This window comes from Rattus rattus, chromosome 8 (assembly GCF_011064425.1).
Source record: "Rattus rattus isolate New Zealand chromosome 8, Rrattus_CSIRO_v1, whole genome shotgun sequence".
Classification (NCBI taxonomy): Eukaryota; Metazoa; Chordata; class Mammalia; order Rodentia; family Muridae; genus Rattus; species Rattus rattus.
Window position 1 is genome coordinate 102,645,696 of NC_046161.1, and position 20,686 is coordinate 102,666,381.

A 20,686-nucleotide genomic window follows, 5' to 3' on the forward strand; every position below is an offset into this window, starting at 1 on the left:
AAGGCCACATTTACCTCAGTGGCTCCTTTTCACTTCCTTGAAGTCACTTTGAAGGCAAGAACGCAATAACATTCCTGGGCATTCTGAGTACCTCAGGCCCTTCTCTAGTCTCTGTGGTGCATCTATCTCACTTCAGTCCTTCCTTCTATGGTTGCAGCTGCTTCTGAAGGGAATACCCTGATCAAACATTCACTGTCAGAGGCACCATGACCTGAGTCACATGCACATGCTTCATTTTCAATTCTGCAAAGCAATTTCTGGAGATCTCTTGTTTCCCAAGACCTGTCAAACATCCTGCCCTTGCTTTGGCTTCCTCAGGACCATCTAGGATGGCCTCTGGCTTTCCAGCTTGCTTGATGGTATGGATGAAGAATTTCTATGGATGAACATACAGGTATTGATGTGACATTTGAGTGGGGAGGATGGTGACTTAGTAAAGTATGGGCTGAAGTTAAGATAGAAGCTTCAAGAGGCTCTACAAAGAGCAGTGGAAATACCGTCTAGACTCTGAAGAAAGTTGGTCAGACTGGATACGGAGAGTTAGCAATGCTCACGGTTGAACATGCAGGGATGGGTAAGAGCTACCCCAGTAAATCTAGAAGGACTCAGAGGATGAGAGGGGTGTCTGAACATGGTGTCTGAGGACTGGGCAATGTGGAAGGTGGGCAGGGTACAAAGGGTGGGTAGAAATAGAAGGGGAAAGTGTTAGGATCAGGTTGGAACCAGGAGGGTGGGGGATTGTGGAAAGAGGTGTCTATTCTCTTACTAACACAATGATCCAAGCCATGGTGGTGACTGCTTCCAGTTCTAGAGCCAGACCTGATGAAGCAATTCATATAAAAACAGAGAGAGAAACCAAGGGTGTGCTCAGGGTGGATGCCCACAGGGCTCCTTCTGGAGCTAAGGTGGCATGGGATTGGGGGTGGGGGAGGGTCCCGTAGGGGTCTATAAACCCACCCAAAGATGTTACAAAGGTCCATATGAAGCAGTCTGCCTTCTGGAAAAAATAAAAATTAGCGAACTTAAGTGAAGTCAACTTGGATTCAAGAAGAACAGGGTAAGAAATGTTTTCAACTTTTATTTTGAGACAGTACTAGGTTTAGACGTCCCTGGCAGCTGTTTTCCTCCAAAGTTTCATTTGGAGAGGGGGAGAATTCTAGGCTCTATCAACAGCTCCATAGAGAGAGAACCCAAAGCATCGATGGGCATCTTCCAAAATAATTTTTTTAAAGTTTGGCATATCTTTATAAAAAGGAAACGTGACCAAGAGTGCCAGTTAGGAAATAATCTCTCATATGTGTATAGATTCAAAAATAATAATGCACTGGCAATCATACCACAGAAATTTCTTAAAAGGAAATCCCCTTGGCCAAGTAGAGCTTGTGCCAAGAATGTAAATAAGAGTTTAGCATTTAAGGGTATCTATTAATGTAGCACATCAGATAAAGGGCACAAAGGGCCTAAAGCACTCCCCGATGACTTAAATACCTGACACAGTTCCACAGCTGGTCCTGACGGGCACTCCTCTGTGTGTCAGGCATATGATCCATCTCTAACACAAGGACTATAATTCTTGTCAACATGACCCCGAGTGTGTGGTTTGCATAAGAGGGACCCTGTGAAGTGAGAGTCGAACTTGCACAGTAACCAATACTTCCCCCACTCCCACCCCAAATGAAATTACTGATCTGCAGAAGTTTTCAGAGTGGTGAGGGATATTAGGAGAGCCAAGGTCATCCCTCAGTCCCAGCTGCACGACCCTGAAAACTCCAGTGACTCTGTAAGTCAGTCAGCTAGGAGGCTGGTGCCTCCAGTAATAGCCGTGTATTTGGGGGAGCTGCAATTTCCCTAACAACTGCACTTAGCTGACCCTTTAAAAAGAGGGCTGAAGCTGCAGGTAAAATTATGACCATGGATGTCACATCTACTGCACACTACTATCCACTAGTGAGCAGATTCCAGACACTCCATGTCCACTGATTGTCTCCACTCTGATGGCTGTGGAAGGTGTCACAGCTCGCTTTACAGAAAACACAGTATAGCTCTGGAAAGGGAGGGACTGTTAGCTGGCATCCAAGAGCCATAGTGGAATTTGAACATAGTGTCTGACTCTGGAGCCCAGTGCTCTCTCTCTCTCTCTCTCTCTCTCTCTCTCTCTCTCTCTCTCTCTCTCTTTGTCTGGTCATTAGATTTCTTCCTTCCTTCCTTCTTCATTCTCATCCTTCCTTCTCCTCTCTTTCTCTCTCTCTCTCTCTCTCTCTCCTCTCTCTCTTCCTTCTCTCTCTCCCTTTCTTCTCTCTTTCTTTTGTTAGTTCATTCTGTCCTTCCTTCCTTCTCATTTCTCCTCTCTTTTTGCTCTCTCTCCCCTCTCTCTCTCTTTTTGCTCTCTCTCCCTCCCTCTCTCTCTCTCTCTCCCTCTCTCTCTCTCTCTCTCTTTCCCCTTTTTCCTTTCTCCTGTTCTTTCTTTCTTGTTCTTCCCTTCTTTTTCTCTCTCTCTCTCTCCTCTCTCTCTCTCTCTCTCTCTCTCTCTCTCTGTCTGGTTTGTGCATGTTTACATGTATGTGTGCATGTATGGGACCTGTGTGTGTAGGTCCATCTGTACGCTTGTGGGTGGAGGTCCAAGATTCATGTCCCCTATCTTCTTTGATTGCTCTCTCTACCTTATTCATTGAGTCAGGGTCTCCTAGTTGGACCCTGGGAGAGCTCACGGATACGCTCACAGTGTCTCTAGTTAGCTTGCTGTGGTGATCTAGTCTGTGTACTAGAATGACAGGGGGTTTCTATGGACACCAGGCTTTAATGTGGGTTCCAGGGATCTGAACTGCCATTCTCATACATCCTCCGTAAGAGCATTAACCACAAAGACATCTAAATAGCCCCTCTTTATTTTCTCAAGCAAACTTCCTTGTGGATACTAGAGTTTGCAACGCTGATATCATAGTGCTGTATGATATGACAGTCAAGTGTCTCCTCTACTGAGGCCATTTTCACACGTGCTTCTGTGTGATAAGGAAAATCTTATGGAATCTTAAGGAATCACTTCCTCCCATCTATTCCTTGAATCACATCTGCTACACAATACCCTCGGAGCTGTGTCTGCCTATTTCTTCTCTCCACAGCCACATGACGATCCACTCACTGTTTCCTCTCTTGCTCCCTCTCCCTTCTTTATTAAAATAACATGAGATCATGCAGTATTTTTTCTTCCCCTTGACACAATACCCTTCAGAATCACTCATGCTATGACAACAGATCTCCTTCTTAAAGACTGAATAACAATTTATCATATACACATATAAATTGTATCCACATTCCAATTGTTGTGACCATTTCTGGTTATGAACACAGGAATACAGGCACTTTTCCAAGGTGGTGACTTTGTTCATTTTGGGTCACATGTTCTCTCCTGATTCACTTGCTAAAGCCTAGGTATCAGTGGTAGGAATAGACAAGGCTTTGGGGAGGCGAGAACCATGTTGGAAATGAACTCTTAAGAAAGGACTAGTATTCTCATAAAGGAAGTCCCCAGAAATGACCTTCCCCTTCCTCCAGCATGGGGCATTTTGAAGGCGCCATGCCTAAACCAGGAGGCAGTCTCACCAGCCTTGCCTCTGATTTTGCCCTGGACACCTGCTCCATGAACATGGGAAGTACCTTTTTGACGTTGCGAAGTCACCTCTCAGTTTCTGGTATTGTGTTCTAGAACCCAAACACGTGCCAGGAAATACCTGAGAATCACTAGAATATATATATATATATATATAAATATATATATATATATAAATTTTCAAGAATTTCTGAAAGTAATAAAACTATTTCAAAACCAAATAAATATACTATATGCCTGGATAAAAAGCTCCCTGCTGTGAATAATTCTACAATACTAATAGACATATTACTCAATTACTTTCAAAATATTAGGATTCTTTAAATGTTTGGATTTTTCAAAATTTGAAATGAAGTGTAACTGATCCATGGAGCATCTTAATTTTACACATTCATGAGTTACCACGTGATATGCAATTTCAGTAAGTGTACACATTACATACGGGAATGTGAACACATATCCACCTCCTTTTTTCTTTACCACCTTTTTAAAAATGTAGTCGGGTAAGATAAGAAGTTCTCGTGAGCTGTGACACCAGAGGGTGCCTATAAATAGTGATTGCATGTAGTTTATTTTTTTAAAAAAGGGATTTTAAATATTTTCCCATAAATATTTTGGCCAAAGTGTTATTTTTGGAATGAGAATATAGCTCAGTGATAGAACATTTGTCTGCTCTGTGTAGACACCAAAAAACGTCAAAGAAAAAGAAGTCGTTATTTTGTATAACTGGGTGGAGAACCAAAAAGGTATGTGCAGGTTGAAGTATGGAAATCCCGGGGACGCCACGCTTCTCTCATCAGCTCTCAAGGGTTACTTAAGCTTTTCAGTTTTTATTGCTGTGCATGCATCTGTGTGAATGTGTACATATGAGTATGGGTGCCTTTGGAGGGCAGAAGAGGGTGTCGGATGCCCTGGAGCTGGAGTTAGAGACAGTTGTGAGCTGCTACGCCTGGGTGCTGGGACCTGAGCTCAGATCCTGTGGAAGAACAGCGAGTGCTCTTAACCACTGAGCTAATTCCTCAGCCCCCATCAAAGCCTGCTTTAAAGTACAGTGCAGTGCAGTGCTGAAGGAGAGAATACATTTGAAAGTCATCAGAATAGAACAGATGATTCCGAATGAAAACCCAGTACATATTACCATTTATTACATAATGGATGTACCATTTCATATCACTGAGGAAAGAATAAATTATTCAGCAAATGGTTTTTAAACCACTGACTAATCATTTGGGATATTTAGAGTTCTTTCATCCCTTACAATGATGCAAACCCAAGATAGCTAATAAAGTATTAAGATAAGCTTCAGAGGGTAATGACACAAAGAAATATAGAGATATAGATTAATATTTTTCCGTTCTCAGGATGAGCGGGACTTGACTAAACGTAAATGAACAGGAGAAAGCAAAGCTAAAATTTGAGACAAGCTATGTAAGGAAAACAAATCTATGTTGAAATGTAGTAAACAAGACAGAAAAATAAATGGCGGTGTGATGCGATGTCTTCAGGACGTGGATAGAGGGTTTCAAGGATAAATCAGAGATGGCTATGCAGGATGAGAGATGGACAAGGGCATGAACTGATCCATCGCAGGGGGCCTGGGGGGGGGCAAGTAACAGAACGGTATGAAAATCATCTTCCCTCGAGTCTAAATGTATTTAGACCAATGGATAAAACTCAGTGCTCTCCTCCCAGTTTGCCTAGCTTCCCTCTCTCTTTCCTTGTTTCCTTGCCCCACCCCCTTTCTCTCTCCGCTTAGGCTGGTGATGAATGTAGTCAACGTCTGCTCTTGCACTTCAGCCATGCACCCCGATTCTAGTTAACGATTGCTGATTTCAAAGGCTGCCACACCACAACTCCGGCCCCCAAATCAGGAATCCACCTAAAAACGAGCGAAGGCGTTTACTAGACCTTTCCCCAAAGAATATATGCAAATGTCTTATAAAAACAGGAAGAGATGAGGTTTCTAATAGCTTTAGCAATTCCACTTCTGGTTATCCACAGATGAATGGAAGGGTTGGAGCGGATTCTGCCTGTACCGTCTCATAACAGCATTACACACAATCGTCAAACGTTACACAAGTCTTCTTAACACAAGAATAAATGAAATGTAGAGATGTGTATGTGTACGTATGTTAAAAATAGAATATTATCTAGCCCTCCATAGAAGAGAATTCTCATAACATGACACAACACAGAAGAACGTTTGTGGCATCCTGTTCATTGATGAGACATGCTAGTCACTAAAGGATCAATGTCACGTGAGATACTTAGAAGCCACAGTGGCTGAACTTATTTTTTGAAGTGAGTAGAATTGTAGGATTCATCTGGAACTTAGTGGGAGGTGGATGTTGGGTAACCATTGTTGACCAACGATACAATTTCACTGAGGATAGAAAGTCTTAGAGACAGATGGGCAATTATGTGGACACACAGGATTGCACCAACTGAATGCTCCGGACAGTAAATTCCATGTTCCACGTATTTTACTGTACATTCTGGTTTTGACTTACATTTCCACATCACAGATCATTATGAAGAGAAGCTAAGGCAGGGACTCAGGGCAGGACCATGGGGACTTGGACTGAAGCAGAGGCCGAGGAGGGATGCTGCTTACTGGCTTGCTTCTAGTACCTTGTTCAGCCAGCTCTCTTCTATAACCAAGGACTACTTGCCCATGGGTGGCTCCATCCACAGTGGGTTGGGCTCTCCCACACCCATCATTAAGAGAACACCCCACAGATTTTCCTGTAGACCAATCTGGTGGAAGCAGTTCATCAGATACGGTTCCCTCTTCCCCAGTGACTCTAATATGTGCCCTGATTTGAATAGTGAGACAGCCCATCACAGGAAAAATGGATCTAGAGTATTAGGTTTTAATAACTCATCTGTGGAGGGCAATCTAGAAAAGAAAGAGAAGGTGAACTCGAAACAAACTTCTCAATTCAGGATGATAAAGAGGAAATCTTAGCTTAGACTCAAGGCAGGCAAAAATTGATGATTGGAAAATATTTCCCAGGGAGGTCGTTATTACAGATTTGCCGTCACGTAGACTTGCAGCTCAAATTTATGTTAAAACAAGTTGGTTGTAGGAATTCCCAAATTAGAAAATTAATACATTTTGTAGCCTGAGGAGTTGGAGCTCTGAGTGGGAGATGTAACCAGAAAACTGCATAGTCTAAATTCCATTCTCTCAGGATAGGTTTTACTGATTTCCTAACAGGTGTTTTTGTGATTCTAGAATTCACTCTGCAGTGTGAAGACTCAAAAGTGTCCCTCCACAAATCAACTTAATAACGAAGAGTGAAGAACAGAGCTGCGGGGCTCAGTCCACCAAAACCAGAGATTTCATAATAATACAGCCCCAACACTTGAGGCAGTGCCATATTTGGGCAAAGACATGGCCTTTACAGTGCACGACTAGGTCTTGATCTATACTTAGACCATATCAATAAAGAACCACCAATAGGTTTTAATCTAGCTGTGAAAGCTATGTGGATAGCTCTTCTTGGGCTAGTCATAGAGAACACCGTCATGCTTCTGAGCTAGGTAGAGTATTGATAAGCAGGGCACAAAGCACACCCCTTAAAGAGGGGGATTAACAAACCAGACCATACGAGATTAAGCCTTTCTGTTAGGAGGAGCTGGGAAGGTGACTTGGTCAGTAAAGCATGAGGACCTGAGTTCCATGCCCAGAATCCATTCAAAACAAACAAACAAACAAACAAACAAACAAACAAACAAACAAACCCATAAACACAATATCATAGTACAATACATGTAAACCCATCCCTGCGAAAGCAGAGACAGGCAAATCCTTGAGGCTCACTGGCCAGTGAGAGTCAAGTCAGTGACAGACCCTGTCTTTGAAAAGTGCACTCTTCCCTGCGGGGACACCTGCTCTCAGCATTCCTTAGTTGACTGCAGTTCTTTCTGTAGGGTTGAGGTCTCTTGAGCTTTCCCTGCCCATGTTAGCATGTCTATTCGTGTTGTCCCCGTTCACCCCATGTTCAGCAGTTGTGTTGGCACCACTGAGATGGCTAGGAGACACAACCTCACAGAAACTATCCCCAGGTCCTCTGGATGTTACAGTCTTTCTGCCTCCTCTTCTGCAGTGACCCCTGGATCTTAGGTATAGGAGTCACACGTAGATGTATCAATTATGGCTGTGCTCTACATTTACATATATGTGCACAAAACAATAGTTAATGTAAGGAGAGACCATGGATTAGAAAGTTAGCAAGGAGGGTTTGGAGGAAGGGAAAGGAAGGGGGAAATGATGACATATATATATATATATATATATATATATATATATATATATATATTTTAATATATTTTAATCTCAAAAAAATTTAAAGAAGATAGTGCCTAAGGAAAGATTGACTCCAGAGGTCCTCTGGCCTCTATGTCCAAACATTCACACACAGAGACAGGCAGACAGATGGACAGATAGACAGACAGACAGATGGATGAGCTTGCACACTTACACACACACACACACACACACACACACACACACACACACACACACACACACACACGAATTCTGCTAAGCCCCAGAGGCCTCTTCTCAGAGCATGAGGAAAATGTGTGCGTTACACCTATCTCTTTCTCAAACTCAGACTCTGTGAAGAACCCCAACAAAGAGGAAGGCAATCTGACAAAAGAAAGTAAGCAGAAGGTGTGAACAGCTACTTCACGAAACGTACATGCCAATAGCCTTGTGAAAACCCGCTGACTCCACTGGCCAGCGAGGACATTACAGGCTGAAATATTTTGGGACGTTAATAATCACCTCCGACACATTAAAAAAAAACATCAGACAGACATACGGAGTGTGGGGAATGCTGACTAACTGAACTGTTGCATGCTACTGGTTCGGACATGTGGGAATAGTATCTACACATGCATGTGCATACACTACGATCAACAAGGCTACTCACAGGCATATGCCTAATGGACTAGCTCGTACGCATCCCAGAGGGTATGTACGAGAATGATCTTAGCCATACCGCTTAGGGCACCCCAGCAAAAGAAACCCCCCAAATACCTCCCAGCAGTAAAATGGGTAGACAGCCATCACAGCGGTTGATATACAACACAGCGAATGAAGATATGGCTGCCGAAGCGCCCAGCATCATGGAGAGAGGAAGAACCATGAAATTAACTGGTCCGCCCTGATGGATGCAGTGGGCCAAGTTTCCAAACAAACAAAAATGATTTAGTTATGAGGGAGGGAACGCATCATCCTTGGGAGGTGGTGACTAGAAGAGAGCCACTGGAGACGGGATATTCTGGGGTGGGAGCCACATTCTGTTTTGTGATTTATATAGTGGCTAGCCACCACCAAGGGTTTTTGTTTTGTTTTTAATTCATTGAGCAATCATCTTTTTTTTTTCACCTTTAATTGGAATGTTAAATTTGAATGGAAAAGTTTGTGACAAAAGAAAGGCTGAGAAAAGAAACGGATCTCAAGATCCCTGTAACAAAGAGGGGAAAAAAAAAGTGCACAGGCTCAAGAGTTTCTCCTGAAACGAATTGACTCAAATCAGAAATATATGCAACGCTTATGCATCGGGGCGTAGGTCTTACTATTTTTCAAATGTTTGAAAGCTGGTAAAGAACTAGATGTGAGAAGCAAGTGGAACTGATACCGTCAAGGTAACGGAGCATGGGAATGGCTTGAATGGAGCATCAGACCGCTGATGATTTCGGAAGAAGGGGAAGTGTGTCCAGAAATGGTCAGTGGAAAAGGCAAAGTGCACACATAGGAAGAGATGTTTCCAATTTTATTTTCAGTGTTTACCAATAAGACAAATGTACTTGAGAGAAACAGCCAAAACGGTGAACGATGTCTTATCTCTGGGTAGACATGGGATGTGCGTATTTTCTCTTCTTTAAATTAGTTTGGCTCTCCAGCTGTCTGCATAGAATACCTTTTATTTTTCTATGCACGGGCATAACATAAATAGGGATCGAGTCAGCTCATAAATCTAGCTGCTTCTGAGTAATGCTTTAAATTATTTAGCAACGTGAAGGAGCATAAGCAGGCTGCCTTTTCCGAAGCCCGTCCTTGGGTTCAGGAGGAAATATGAAGAAGAAGAAGACAATAGATCCCGAGGCTTTTGCCTGGTTGCAGTGGGAAGAAGGTGACAGAGCGACTTGGATGTTGCTCTTTCGGACATTCTCTAATCCTTAGCGTCTAGACAAGTTCAGTGATTGAAGAAGGTGGCTCACGCCTTTAATCCCAGCCATGGGGAAGCAGAGGCAGGCAGATCTCTGTGAGTTTGGGGCCAGCATGGTCTACAAAGCAAGTAGACCATGGCTCATAGCCAGGGCTCAATTACACACAGAAAAAAACAAAACAGATAGATAGGCGATAGATAGATAGATAGATAGATAGATAGATAGATAGATAGATAGATACGATAGATAGATACGATAGATAGATTCCTATGATTAAACCTAGATTAGGTCTGGCCTGACTTCCTTAGTGATTTGAATGCATTTTGCCTCATCTTCTTCCTTTGAATAGAAGTTTAATTTCTTGCCTATTATCGCTTTATGCTTGTGCTGGGGGAAATGCTGGGCATAAACTAGACCTTAAGTGGCTGCTCGTCGATGGGCACAGAACCTTACTCAGAATCCAGGCCATATCCTTATGAGTGGAGGCACTTCCTTGAGCAGTCTGTGGTGCCACTGGGGAGGTGAATGGATTATGCCACGCCTTTAAATACTGATGGTGGGTGGGAGGTGATGATGCAAACTCAGTGACTAATCCAGCTGAGGCAGAATTTCATCCTAGTTGACAGTGTAACTAAAAGTCCAAAGAGAAACAGCCAGTAGAGCCCTTGGAAAGTCAGCTGCATTAGTGCTAGCTGGAATAGTTCCAGTGATGTTGACTGCTGGGTCTGGCTAGCATAGGGATCCTCCATTTCAAAAGGAGAAGGTCAACAACAGTACTTTATGCATACATGTGCCAATCGTACATTACTGGTTCTTCCCTTTTTTTAGTCCTTACAACATTAAAAATGCCAAGCAGAAAGCTGAGCACTGTGTCCCGTGCCTTTAATCCCAGCATCCTCAAGTTCAAGCCAGGCATACCTGTGAATTCAAGGGCATCTTGAGCTAAACCAGCCCGGATCTACATAGCTTGGCCCATTTCGAACAACAACAATAAAACCCCAAACAGTAACAACAAACAAAACAACCACAAAAAAATAAAACAACGGACTTGCCAAGTAAGGATTCTGTGGAGGAGAACCCAGTAGAGTTCTCCTCTCATTCTGTAGAGGTGGAGAACCCAGAGTCCTGGTTTGCTTCTCAGGTGTTGTGATAAAACACTGAATAAAAGCAACGTGGGGCAGGAAATGGATCATTTGTTTTACAGCTCGCAGGCTATCATCAAGGGAAGCCAAGAAAGGAACTGAATCAGAGACCATGGAGGAACATTGTTTCTGTACTGGCTGACTCAGAGAGCTTTATTGTATAGCCCCGGCCAGTCTGCCTAAGGAGAGCCCCCATCACAAATGGGCTGGACCAAATAGTAATTAAGAAAAGGCCTCGCAAACATGGCCACAGGCCACTCAGATCTGAGCCGTTATTTAGCTAGGGTTCTCTCATCTCAATAGACTCTAGTTTTGTTTTAAGTTGACAACTGAAGCTATCGGTAACACCCAGACTTGGAGACAGTGAGCCAACTTGCTTAGTCAGAGAAGCGGCAACTGGGAGGCGCCTAGGAGGTTTGTCTATCTGACCTCAAAGCCTAGGATCTCTTTGCATCATCTAGATAGGACCTTTGGTCACATCCCTGATGGCCCCCAAACTCACATTTGACTCTTGTAAGCTTCTATGTTGTCACCAAGTCAAATGGGAAAGAATTCAGCTACTGGGGCAAGGGGGAGTTTTTCTTTGGTCTATTGATCTCTGTCCAGCGCTCTGCAATTAAACCAGGCCATGGTCTTTCTGGAACAGTCAGTGGGAAGATAGAGGAGGAGACACAGATCAGTGGTTTTCAGCTCAACTAATGGAAAGGAAAAAAACAAATTACATTGAACATCGTGACTGTACGTGCTTGCAGGGATTGGTTCGGAGGAAATCACTTTGAGATCCAAAACTGAAGACTGGGTCCTCAGCTAGGAGCATAGCCAACAAGCCAATAACCATTTAACTCTCTGTGGTATGTTATGTCAGCAACTCACTGTCCTTGTCTAGAGCTGAGAGAGAGGGGGAGCAAGGCTCTTGTGGATCTTATGTAAGGTGTACATGCTTTTCCCAGATCACACATGCACCTGTACAGTTCTAAATGTTGGTTCTCTTTACTCACAGGTTTCCCACAGCTTTTGAGCCTTTGAAAGATTCTATTGACCCTCAATGACAAAGACCTGTAGTCCATGCCAATGGGATCCTAGGTTACCTCGAATAGTTCTTAGTTTTTAGATATGTAACTTGAAAGACTTTCTGGTAAAAGGGCATGATGAGCCGGCATTTGATTTAAGATGATCCTGTGGAAGAGCAGTGTTGGTGATGGACTAGTATGGCAAACGTTGTTGTCCGTGAATGAATAAGCTGGGAAGTTTAGCTGGTTTGATCTATGATGGTTCTTCATACCGTCTGTCTTCCTTTGTGGATGTTGAAAATTTCCATAAAATAGTTTCATTCAATAAAGGAGACAGTTTTAAAAAACACCTGGAATAAATGCACTCTAGTGTTATTAATTTCAACCGTCTGTAATTGAACTTTCCCAGGAAAGTGCAATGAAAATGGATTTTTAGAGATGTTGTGTGCCCTTATTTTATGTCTGGTGGTGTTTTGTGTGTTTTATATACTCAGACACTGCATATATGTGCTTGCCTCTTAGGTTGCTGTGTAGACCTCTGGACCAGTGGGTCTGCTGTGTTCCAGTTTCCAGGTGGTTCAGGGATAAAGCACTTGATTATTTCCACACATGCACTTCACCGTGGGAAGTATCAATTACAAGGGCCAAACAGCCAAATGAGAGTTGGTCCTCAACCACTTTGCCCAACAACGTGACTCAGTTAATTTACTTGGTTTCGAAGCGCTATGGATTGAATTTCAGGCCTTGAGCAAGCTAGACATGGATTCTACCACAGATGAATTCTACATCTCCAGCTCCTGATCTCTTTCTTTTGTGTGCATGTATGTTTGTGCGCATGTATGTGCAGGGATACCTGTTTGTGCTTGAATATAGGTGGCCAGGGTAAACCCCCCAGGCATCGTTCTCGGGAGCCACCCACCTTGCTCTTTGAGGCAGAGTCTCTCATTGGCCTAGAACATGCCAAGTAGGCATGTAGGCTGGCTGGTTGCTAAGATCTACAGATCTGTTGTTTTTGTCTCCCCTGCACTGGGATTACATGTAGGCACAACTGTGCTTAGCTTTTTAAAGGGAGGTTTGAGGGCTCAAACTTGGCACTTCATGCTTACATGGCAAATCCTTTACTAATTAAGCCTCCTCCCTAGCATCTATCTTTTCTTTCATTTGTTGTTTCATTTATTTTTGTTTTGTTTTTTTGAGGCAGGGTCTCTTCCCGTGTCTCTGACTGTCCTGGAACTCACTCTATAGACCAGGTTGGCCAATAACTCAGAGATCCCCCTGCCTCTGCCTCTGGAGTCCTGGGATCAAAGGCATGCAGGACCACTGCCTGGCTCTAGCCCTGTTTCTTAAGAAGACATGACTGGGTTGACCAGATGACTCCATGGATGAAGGCTCTTGCTTCTAAGCCTGACCCCCTGAGTTCGATCCCCAGAACCCATATGGTGGGGGCACAGAACTGATTCCCAAAAGTTGTCCTCAGATCTTTGCATGTGTACCATGCTATGTACACACTTTCAAAAGTGTGTGCATACACACAAATAAATAATAAATTAAAAAATTTACAGGCAGGTGTGGTGATGCATGTTTATTATCCTAGACAAAATGGCAAAGAAGATGATTTGGGAAAGGAACGAGGAAGCTCATCGAAAGACACAATGCCCCAATGTGTCACCAGTGACCTCTCAGGGAAGTTTTGGTCTCTAGAACATCAGGAGAAACAGCTGATGTGAGCACCGCACAAACAAGAGACAGATACAGATGGAAAATTCCGACTCCAAAGCGACAGGGCTCTGGTCCTGATTTTGCCATGACCTTGGCTAGGGCATCTACATTTGCAGGTTCTTACTGTGCTCCTCATGAAATGGACGCCACAGTAGAAGATTCTAGTGTGAAGTTTAGGGTTGTGTCTGACTAGAGGCAATATTTAGTAGATACTCATGAGTGCCCTGGGCACCAGGCAAGCATAAAAGTTAGGCGGGAATGAGGCAGAGAATACAGTGCTACCTGAGTTTGTTTCTGGACTGTCTGTTCATCCGTGGATGTTCCCCTGGCTCCTGGACTTGTCAAATATCTAGTACTTATGGTCACCTAAAAATGCATCTCTTAAAGGAATTTTAAAAGTCTTCATGGACAGGTGGGGTGGCTCAGTGGGTAAAGGCCACAAGCCTGAAGAGCTGCCTTTGACCCCAGAGCTCCCCGTGGCAGAAGGAGAGGGCTGACTCCTGCAAGTTTTCTTCTGACCCCCACACAGGCACTGTAGTAAGCTCATGCACACACGCTTGTTTAAATTAATCCACATAATGAAAAATCAAAACACTAAATGTACAAAAATGTCCAGAGAAATGTCAATGCCCAGTAGGACCTACACCGTGCATCTTCCAGATGATATTTTTTAAAAAATGATCGTGTTTAGCTGATATATCATAATTGCATTATGACTATGTAATACATGTGATTTGGGTTTTTTTTTTTGATATATGGACTATAGTTTAGTTTACTTGACATTTGTGGGATGTACCAGTTCCTGGGAGAGTCCAATAGATAGCCATCCCTGCTTTGCCGACATTTTCCCAGCAGGCTCTCTCCTGTCTAATGGAACAGAGCCTCTTAAAGGCCGGTGCAGTTCACGACACACAATGATGGTCTCGCCATCTCCTACTCCAAGCCATCTACCCATCACCACCTCTCTTCCACAGCGTCAGGCCAGCCTCTTTCGAGGGTATGAACCCCCCTCGATCCAGTCATAAATACCACTTCGAGAAAAACAAAATCGCACCCACACAGGCTGTTCTGTGTCTAGTTCTATAGGGTGCAGGATCCCTTCTGCAGAACTCATCTCCATTGGCTAGGACGCCTAATCCACAGTGAATGCTCAGGCACACATCAGGCAGGTAGATGACTGAGAAAAGTGGACGTCTACAGACCTGAGTCGTAAGCCGGATAAATTGGTGGGTAATTACGGGCATTACATGGAAGGGTTTTTTGCTTTGCCAAATGATTTACATGAGGACATCTATAAATAGCAAACCCATGCTGTGTGTTTCAATCAGGCTGCTGTTTTACCCAAAGGCTAAGACCTTTCCAGAGCATACCTACTGCAGGATGGTAGGCCCAATGCAAAGTTTAAAACATAAAGGCTTTCACTCCCCTGCGCTGTGCTACATACACCATCTACAGAATTCCAGGCCACCTCTGAAATGGCAGCTGGCGCCTGGACTCTCTAGGAGTGTTGGTGGACAAGAATGAGTTGCATCAAGTTCCAGGTAGAAAAGAGGTGTTTCCGGATGTGGGCAGGGAGCCTGCTTTAGAAAGGCCTATGTAGAGTGGTGGATCCCACTTCCCTAGCTTCCACAGCAAAAGGACAAGTCTGTCAAGGCAGCAGGCTAGAGATCGGCAATCTCATCTATTCCTCAAATGGTCTTGTCTGCCTTTCCAGTTAGAGAAGTTGCCACAAGTGCCCAGACGAGATAGCCCGGAACTAAATTGGAGGAGGCAAAGCTTTTCGTCCTAGACCACCAGTCTCCAGTGGTTACCTATTGACACTGAAAGTGTACAGTGCCAACACGCTGCCCCACACCAGCGCCTCTTGAGCGGGGATGCCCATCCAAGCTTGCACAGCATAACCAGAGGGTCTCACTTTTCCTTGCGCTCATGTCCCCCTAAACAATGTACCCCTTTGCGGCACTGGAGTGCTGACATTCCCCCCCCCCCAATGCCCCGTGTACTCACAGAAACCTCTGCACAGCCAGGAGCCCTGCACTTAAAAGAATCTATGAAACTAACTGCAACTCAAATCTGATTTTTACTCTCCTGGCTCGGTTGCCACTTGGCTCTGTGCTGTGAAGCAGCCATGGTTTGCTTGGTTCTTTTCCAACTTTTCCAAACATGTGCCTGGCACCCACGCAAGTTTCAAAGGAAGTCTGAATGTGACAGGAGACGTGCTGCGGGGTTGGTTTTGTGTATATGTGTTAGTGTGACTCTTAAAAAGACAAGTGCTAAGTTCTACCGAGTAGCAACTTCTACAAGGGGAACGCTAACTTTCTTGCAGACCAATTTCTTGTCTTCGCTTAATATATTTCTGTAAACTCTTGGTACGGTAAGTTAGGAAGGCACCCTGGGAAGCGAAGGATCCCTGAGCCCCAGGATGAGCTACACTTTGTGGGCTCAGGGCTCAAGCTTTCTGAAAGAATATCCCTAGGCTGCGTTGGTCTCTCTGACCCCAGAACCTTCTCATACCCTCCCTGGCTGTGGACGCAGGCAAGTTCAGGCCATGCATCATCGAACTCCTTCTCCCACTTAAGGAAGCCATCTGGGCACCAGGGTTAGGGTGAAGTGCGTGGGCTCCTAAAGCAGAAGCTTTGCACAGGTTTGGGTCTGCGCAGCTGTCTCGGCATGAGAAGCAAGGGGTCCAGCACATTCCAGCTCTCTAGGGATAAGTCTCAGCACCCCTGGCACCCAGACCCCAGAGAAAGGTGTCAGAGGGAAAAGGATTCTGTGTTTCCCCAGTGCAGGCGCGCGGTACCTTGGATTCCAGGCTGCTGGTGGACGCAGGAGAGGGCGGCTGCTCTGTGCCGGTTGCCTCCCGGGTCAGTCCGTCTCCGCTGTCCTCGCGGGCGCCACTTGGAGGGATCATCTTGGCCGCGGGAACTGTGTTGGGCTTCTGGGGGAACCGCAGGCTCGCTAGACTTCTTGCTCTCGCTCGCTCAGTGCCGGGTCCCCGGGATGTCCATCGCGCCAGGCGGCGGCGTGCGCCCTGGGGCCTCGCCTGGCCAGGTCCAGCCCACCTCCCGGGCCTCCGCCCCGCCCCGCGCAGCGCCCGTGGCCACCTCGCTGGAGATTGCGCGCCTCTAGTCGTGACTGCCGCCCACCGCAGCGGGCGGGTGGGCCCGGGCTGGCCCCTCCGAGGACGGGAGGCGGCGGCTCGGGGCGGGGCTGCGTGGTCGTGCGGGGAACCCAGGGCGGGAGGGGGCCGCGCCCACTCCGACAGTGTGGGAGATCAGCTCTGAGCGCCCGCGCTGGGTCTGGTGATGTTCTAAGGAAAACACTCAGCAAAACCCCCAAGGAACAGAAAGCGAGTACAAACAAGTACTATGGGCCACCTTCAGCGACCCCCTCATCCCTGGCCCTGAGTGTGAAGAGAGATGTGGTGGTACTTAGCTTAATTTATAGTTCAGTGACAGCAGGAACTAGTGTGGGCGTCCTCTGACCCGTGGGCACTGCAATTTCCAATGTTCCGCTTTGATCTAAATCAGGCAGATAATACACTTGGTGTATGGACACCTGGTCCCCAATTTCTCCCGCTGAGCCTCACAGGCTCTCTGTGGGTTAGGCATGGTCACTTCCATTTATAGACGAGGAAACCTAGGTTTGAACAGGGTTGCTTAAAGTCACTCAGCTATAAATGGCAGAGTTTTTCAAATCCAAGTCATTTGGACTGGGGAGCCTCAAAGCTAAGCCAGACTTAGAAGCTGAAGAGGCTGTACTTCAGGGCTCTGCTTGCGTTTAAGAACCTGCTAAGACCGGTGAACTGGACTGCTTTACTCAATCTCTTGGCATGGAGATTGGCACGGAGACAGCGAGCATCGCTGGACCAAGGCACAGAGGTCCTGGTTTAGTTTGTAGACATAACAGAGTATGTAGCCAAAGGGAATACTTCTACATTTATAAACGCCTTTCCTACATCAATACTAGATTCCCTCCTTATTTTTATATCTTTAAAAAAATTAAATTCATTTTGTCATTTGGGGTTAGCATGTAGAATGATTGGGTTATTTGCGATATTTTTATATGCACACATAAAACCTTAATTCCTATTTAATCTCCTTTGTGGCTCTCCTCCAGCTCATCTGCAAAATCACAAACTTTACCCAGGAGGCTCATGTAAGAATATTATTGAGTTCTAGGCCAGCCTGGGCTAAGTGAGGAGTTCTAGATTAGCCTGGGCTACATAGTAACAGCCTGTCTTAAAACATGAAACAAAAGAAAACAAGGTAAGAACAAAACAACTCTAAAAATCAAACCAACCCTATAAACTCCCCTGGGACTCAGGCCAGCCTCTCCAGAGAGCCTGGAAGGCCCCAGGTGTTCCTCCAGGAGACACAATCCCCAGTTGCTGGATGGGGACAAAATTCTCACACACTGAAGCCGCACCAACCACCAGCCTTAGGCAAAAGCACAGAGGGACGCAACACTGTATAGATGCATCTTCAGCCCATGCCTGTTTTGTGTCAGGTTGTTTTCTAGAACTGGCTACAGTGTGAAGCCTGCTCTTCCGGGTGTGAAAAGTGAGAGATAGGTAGATAGATAGATAGATAGATAGATAGATAGATAGATAGATAGAGAGAGATAGAGAGATAGAGAGATAGAGAGATGTTAGACTGACAGATTTCATACACACACACACACAGAGAGAGAGAGAGAGAGAGAGAGAGAGAGAGAGAGAGAGAGAGAGAGAGAGAGAGGACAGAGAGATAAAGGTAGGTTAATCAAAGCACACACCCATGCACACTCACACATAATTAGCCAACCATCATGAGGGACAATGCAGGACTCCACAAGTCTGTGCAAACGTGAGGTTGGGACTAATCCAGGGCCAGGGGAATTTTCCACAGCAGTGAAGCTTCCTGGGTCTTCTAGACCTCTGCCTTGGGGAGAAATCATACCCTGGTTTACAACAAGAAATCATTATCTTTAGGTTTTATGTTTTTCTTTATCTCTTTTAAAGTTCAAGATGGTACCCCTCCTTTTTAAGTGCTTGCTATAGTTATCAGTAGGATTAGTGAATGATAACTCTGTCTTCTAATGGAAATAACATTTGGTGCTGGGGTCCAAACCCAGAGTTCCTACACTTGCTGGGTTCATACTCCACTACCGCACCCATTCCCATCTCCTGTTCTTTTTCTGTTGCTTTTGATTTGTAGTTGTTCCCTTTTGAGATAGAACTCACTGTCTATCTCCCCATACTGTTGCCCTACTGTCAAAGAATAGGAGAAGTTAAATAATAAAAAAAGTGGGAAAGAATTCACTAGAGAAAGACACAAGAACAAAGGTTTGGTTTTGTCCTGGGGTTAGTCTTCTACCTCAGCCTTGAGGAAGCTAGGAATACAGGTCTCCTGGGTTACCTACCTGGTACAGCTACCACACCTGGGTTGGAAGAAAGCTAACTCCTTGGACCTTACCTTTGGTTTCCTAACAGAAATTTTAGGTATCTGGTGCCTGAGGAGATGAATCAGTTGGCAAAGTGCTTAACTTACCCCATAACCCATGTAAAAAGCCAGGAGTGATGAACCACACTTGTAACGACAGTGATGCGGAGGGCAGGGCAGAGATAGGTGGACCCCTGGAGCTTGCTGATCAGCTAGTCATGCCTGCTTGATGAAGTTCCAGGCCAATGAAAGACCCAGTCTAAAAAAAAAGGTAGACGACATCTGAAAAATGATACCTGCAGTTGTCCTTTGACCTGTGCTTGTGTGCACACACACGCACACACGCACACACACGCACACACACGCACACACACACTCACAGAGAGCAAAGGCAAGATTGAAAGTGAGGGGGGGGGAAGGTAAGAGGTGCCTATGGTTTCTCAAATAAACCCAAACCTTTGTTTTCACGTCTTTCTCTAGCGAGTTCTTTCCCATCTCATCTTTTCTTATCTACCTAATTTCTAAGTATTCTTCAACTTATATCTACGACGGTTTTCTGCTCTTTGCAGTCTCCTTCCTTAGCCCATTCGTCTCACTTAGGCTTCCAAGTGAGTGCCACGTTGTCATGGTGCCCTTTCCTAGGTAATCAATGGCAAAGTGGACTGTCCTCTGGCTGGGTGAGGATTTACAAGAGGGCAGAAGCAGTGTCCTGTTGCCCTTGTTTCGCTAACTGCTGGACACTGTTGGTTACGACGATGCTGGTCACACAGTCCTGAGTTCTAAAGTAGCCCAGTTGGTAACCTCATGTCCCTCCCTTGAACAGAAGACCCAGACTGCATATGGGAAACTGTGGGATTTAAAATCAGACAAGTTCAACATGAAGCATTTGGCCTTTATTGACTCAGAAGGGTCACTGATGTCCATGATCATAAGACTCTGCTAGTTTGTGTCTCTGTTGCTCTGAGAGAACAATTGCCAAAAGCAACTAGGGTCAGGGAAGCATTTATTTGGCTTATAGGTGTAGTCCATTGCTAAGGAAACCTAAGCAGGAACTCAAAGCAGAAACCTGGAGGCGGGATCTGAAACAGAGACACAGATTGATTATTGGCCTGAAGGTCCCTAGCTTGCTCAACTTTCTTTCAAGCATGGCCTAGGCTCATCTGCCTAGGGATGGCACTGCCCACTGTGGGCCGATCACTCTAACATTGATTGCTGATTAAGAAAATGCCCCACAGACATGGCCACAGGCAAATTTGATCTTGGCAATTCTTTAATTGATTTTTCCAATGACTCTGTGTCAAGTTTAACAGTAGAGGCTAAACTTGATAGGTTTCCATGGGGCAAGAGATCTTCCAAAGGGGAGTTGGATTCACAGCCTCTCTCTGGGAGCAGGCATGAAGTGCTGAGCCTGGGCCAAGTTTGTTGCTGCCAGGTTCCTGGCACACATGGAAGGTGAGCATCTGAGATGGGAGTTGAGAATGTTGCTACTTAGATGGCTGCATCTTCTTCCAAGACCAACAGTGACCATGTTTATAACAGAGGATTCCTGGACTCAGTACTGTGGGGACATTGATATATTGATGTCAGTGCCTATGGGAC

At 45.1% G+C, this 20,686-nt stretch overlaps 1 protein-coding gene across 1 annotated transcript in view; it reads right to left on the reverse strand.

Moving 5' to 3' along the window:
• Positions 1–16,706, reverse strand: part of Stac (SH3 and cysteine rich domain) — a 119,723-nt gene extending 103,017 nt beyond the window's left edge. The window contains 1 exon segment of the mRNA XM_032909793.1: positions 16,465–16,706. Coding sequence (XP_032765684.1) covers positions 16,465–16,575 — 111 coding nt within the window. The 5' untranslated portion in view covers positions 16,576–16,706.
• Between the last annotated feature and the right edge of the window lie 3,980 nt (positions 16,707–20,686).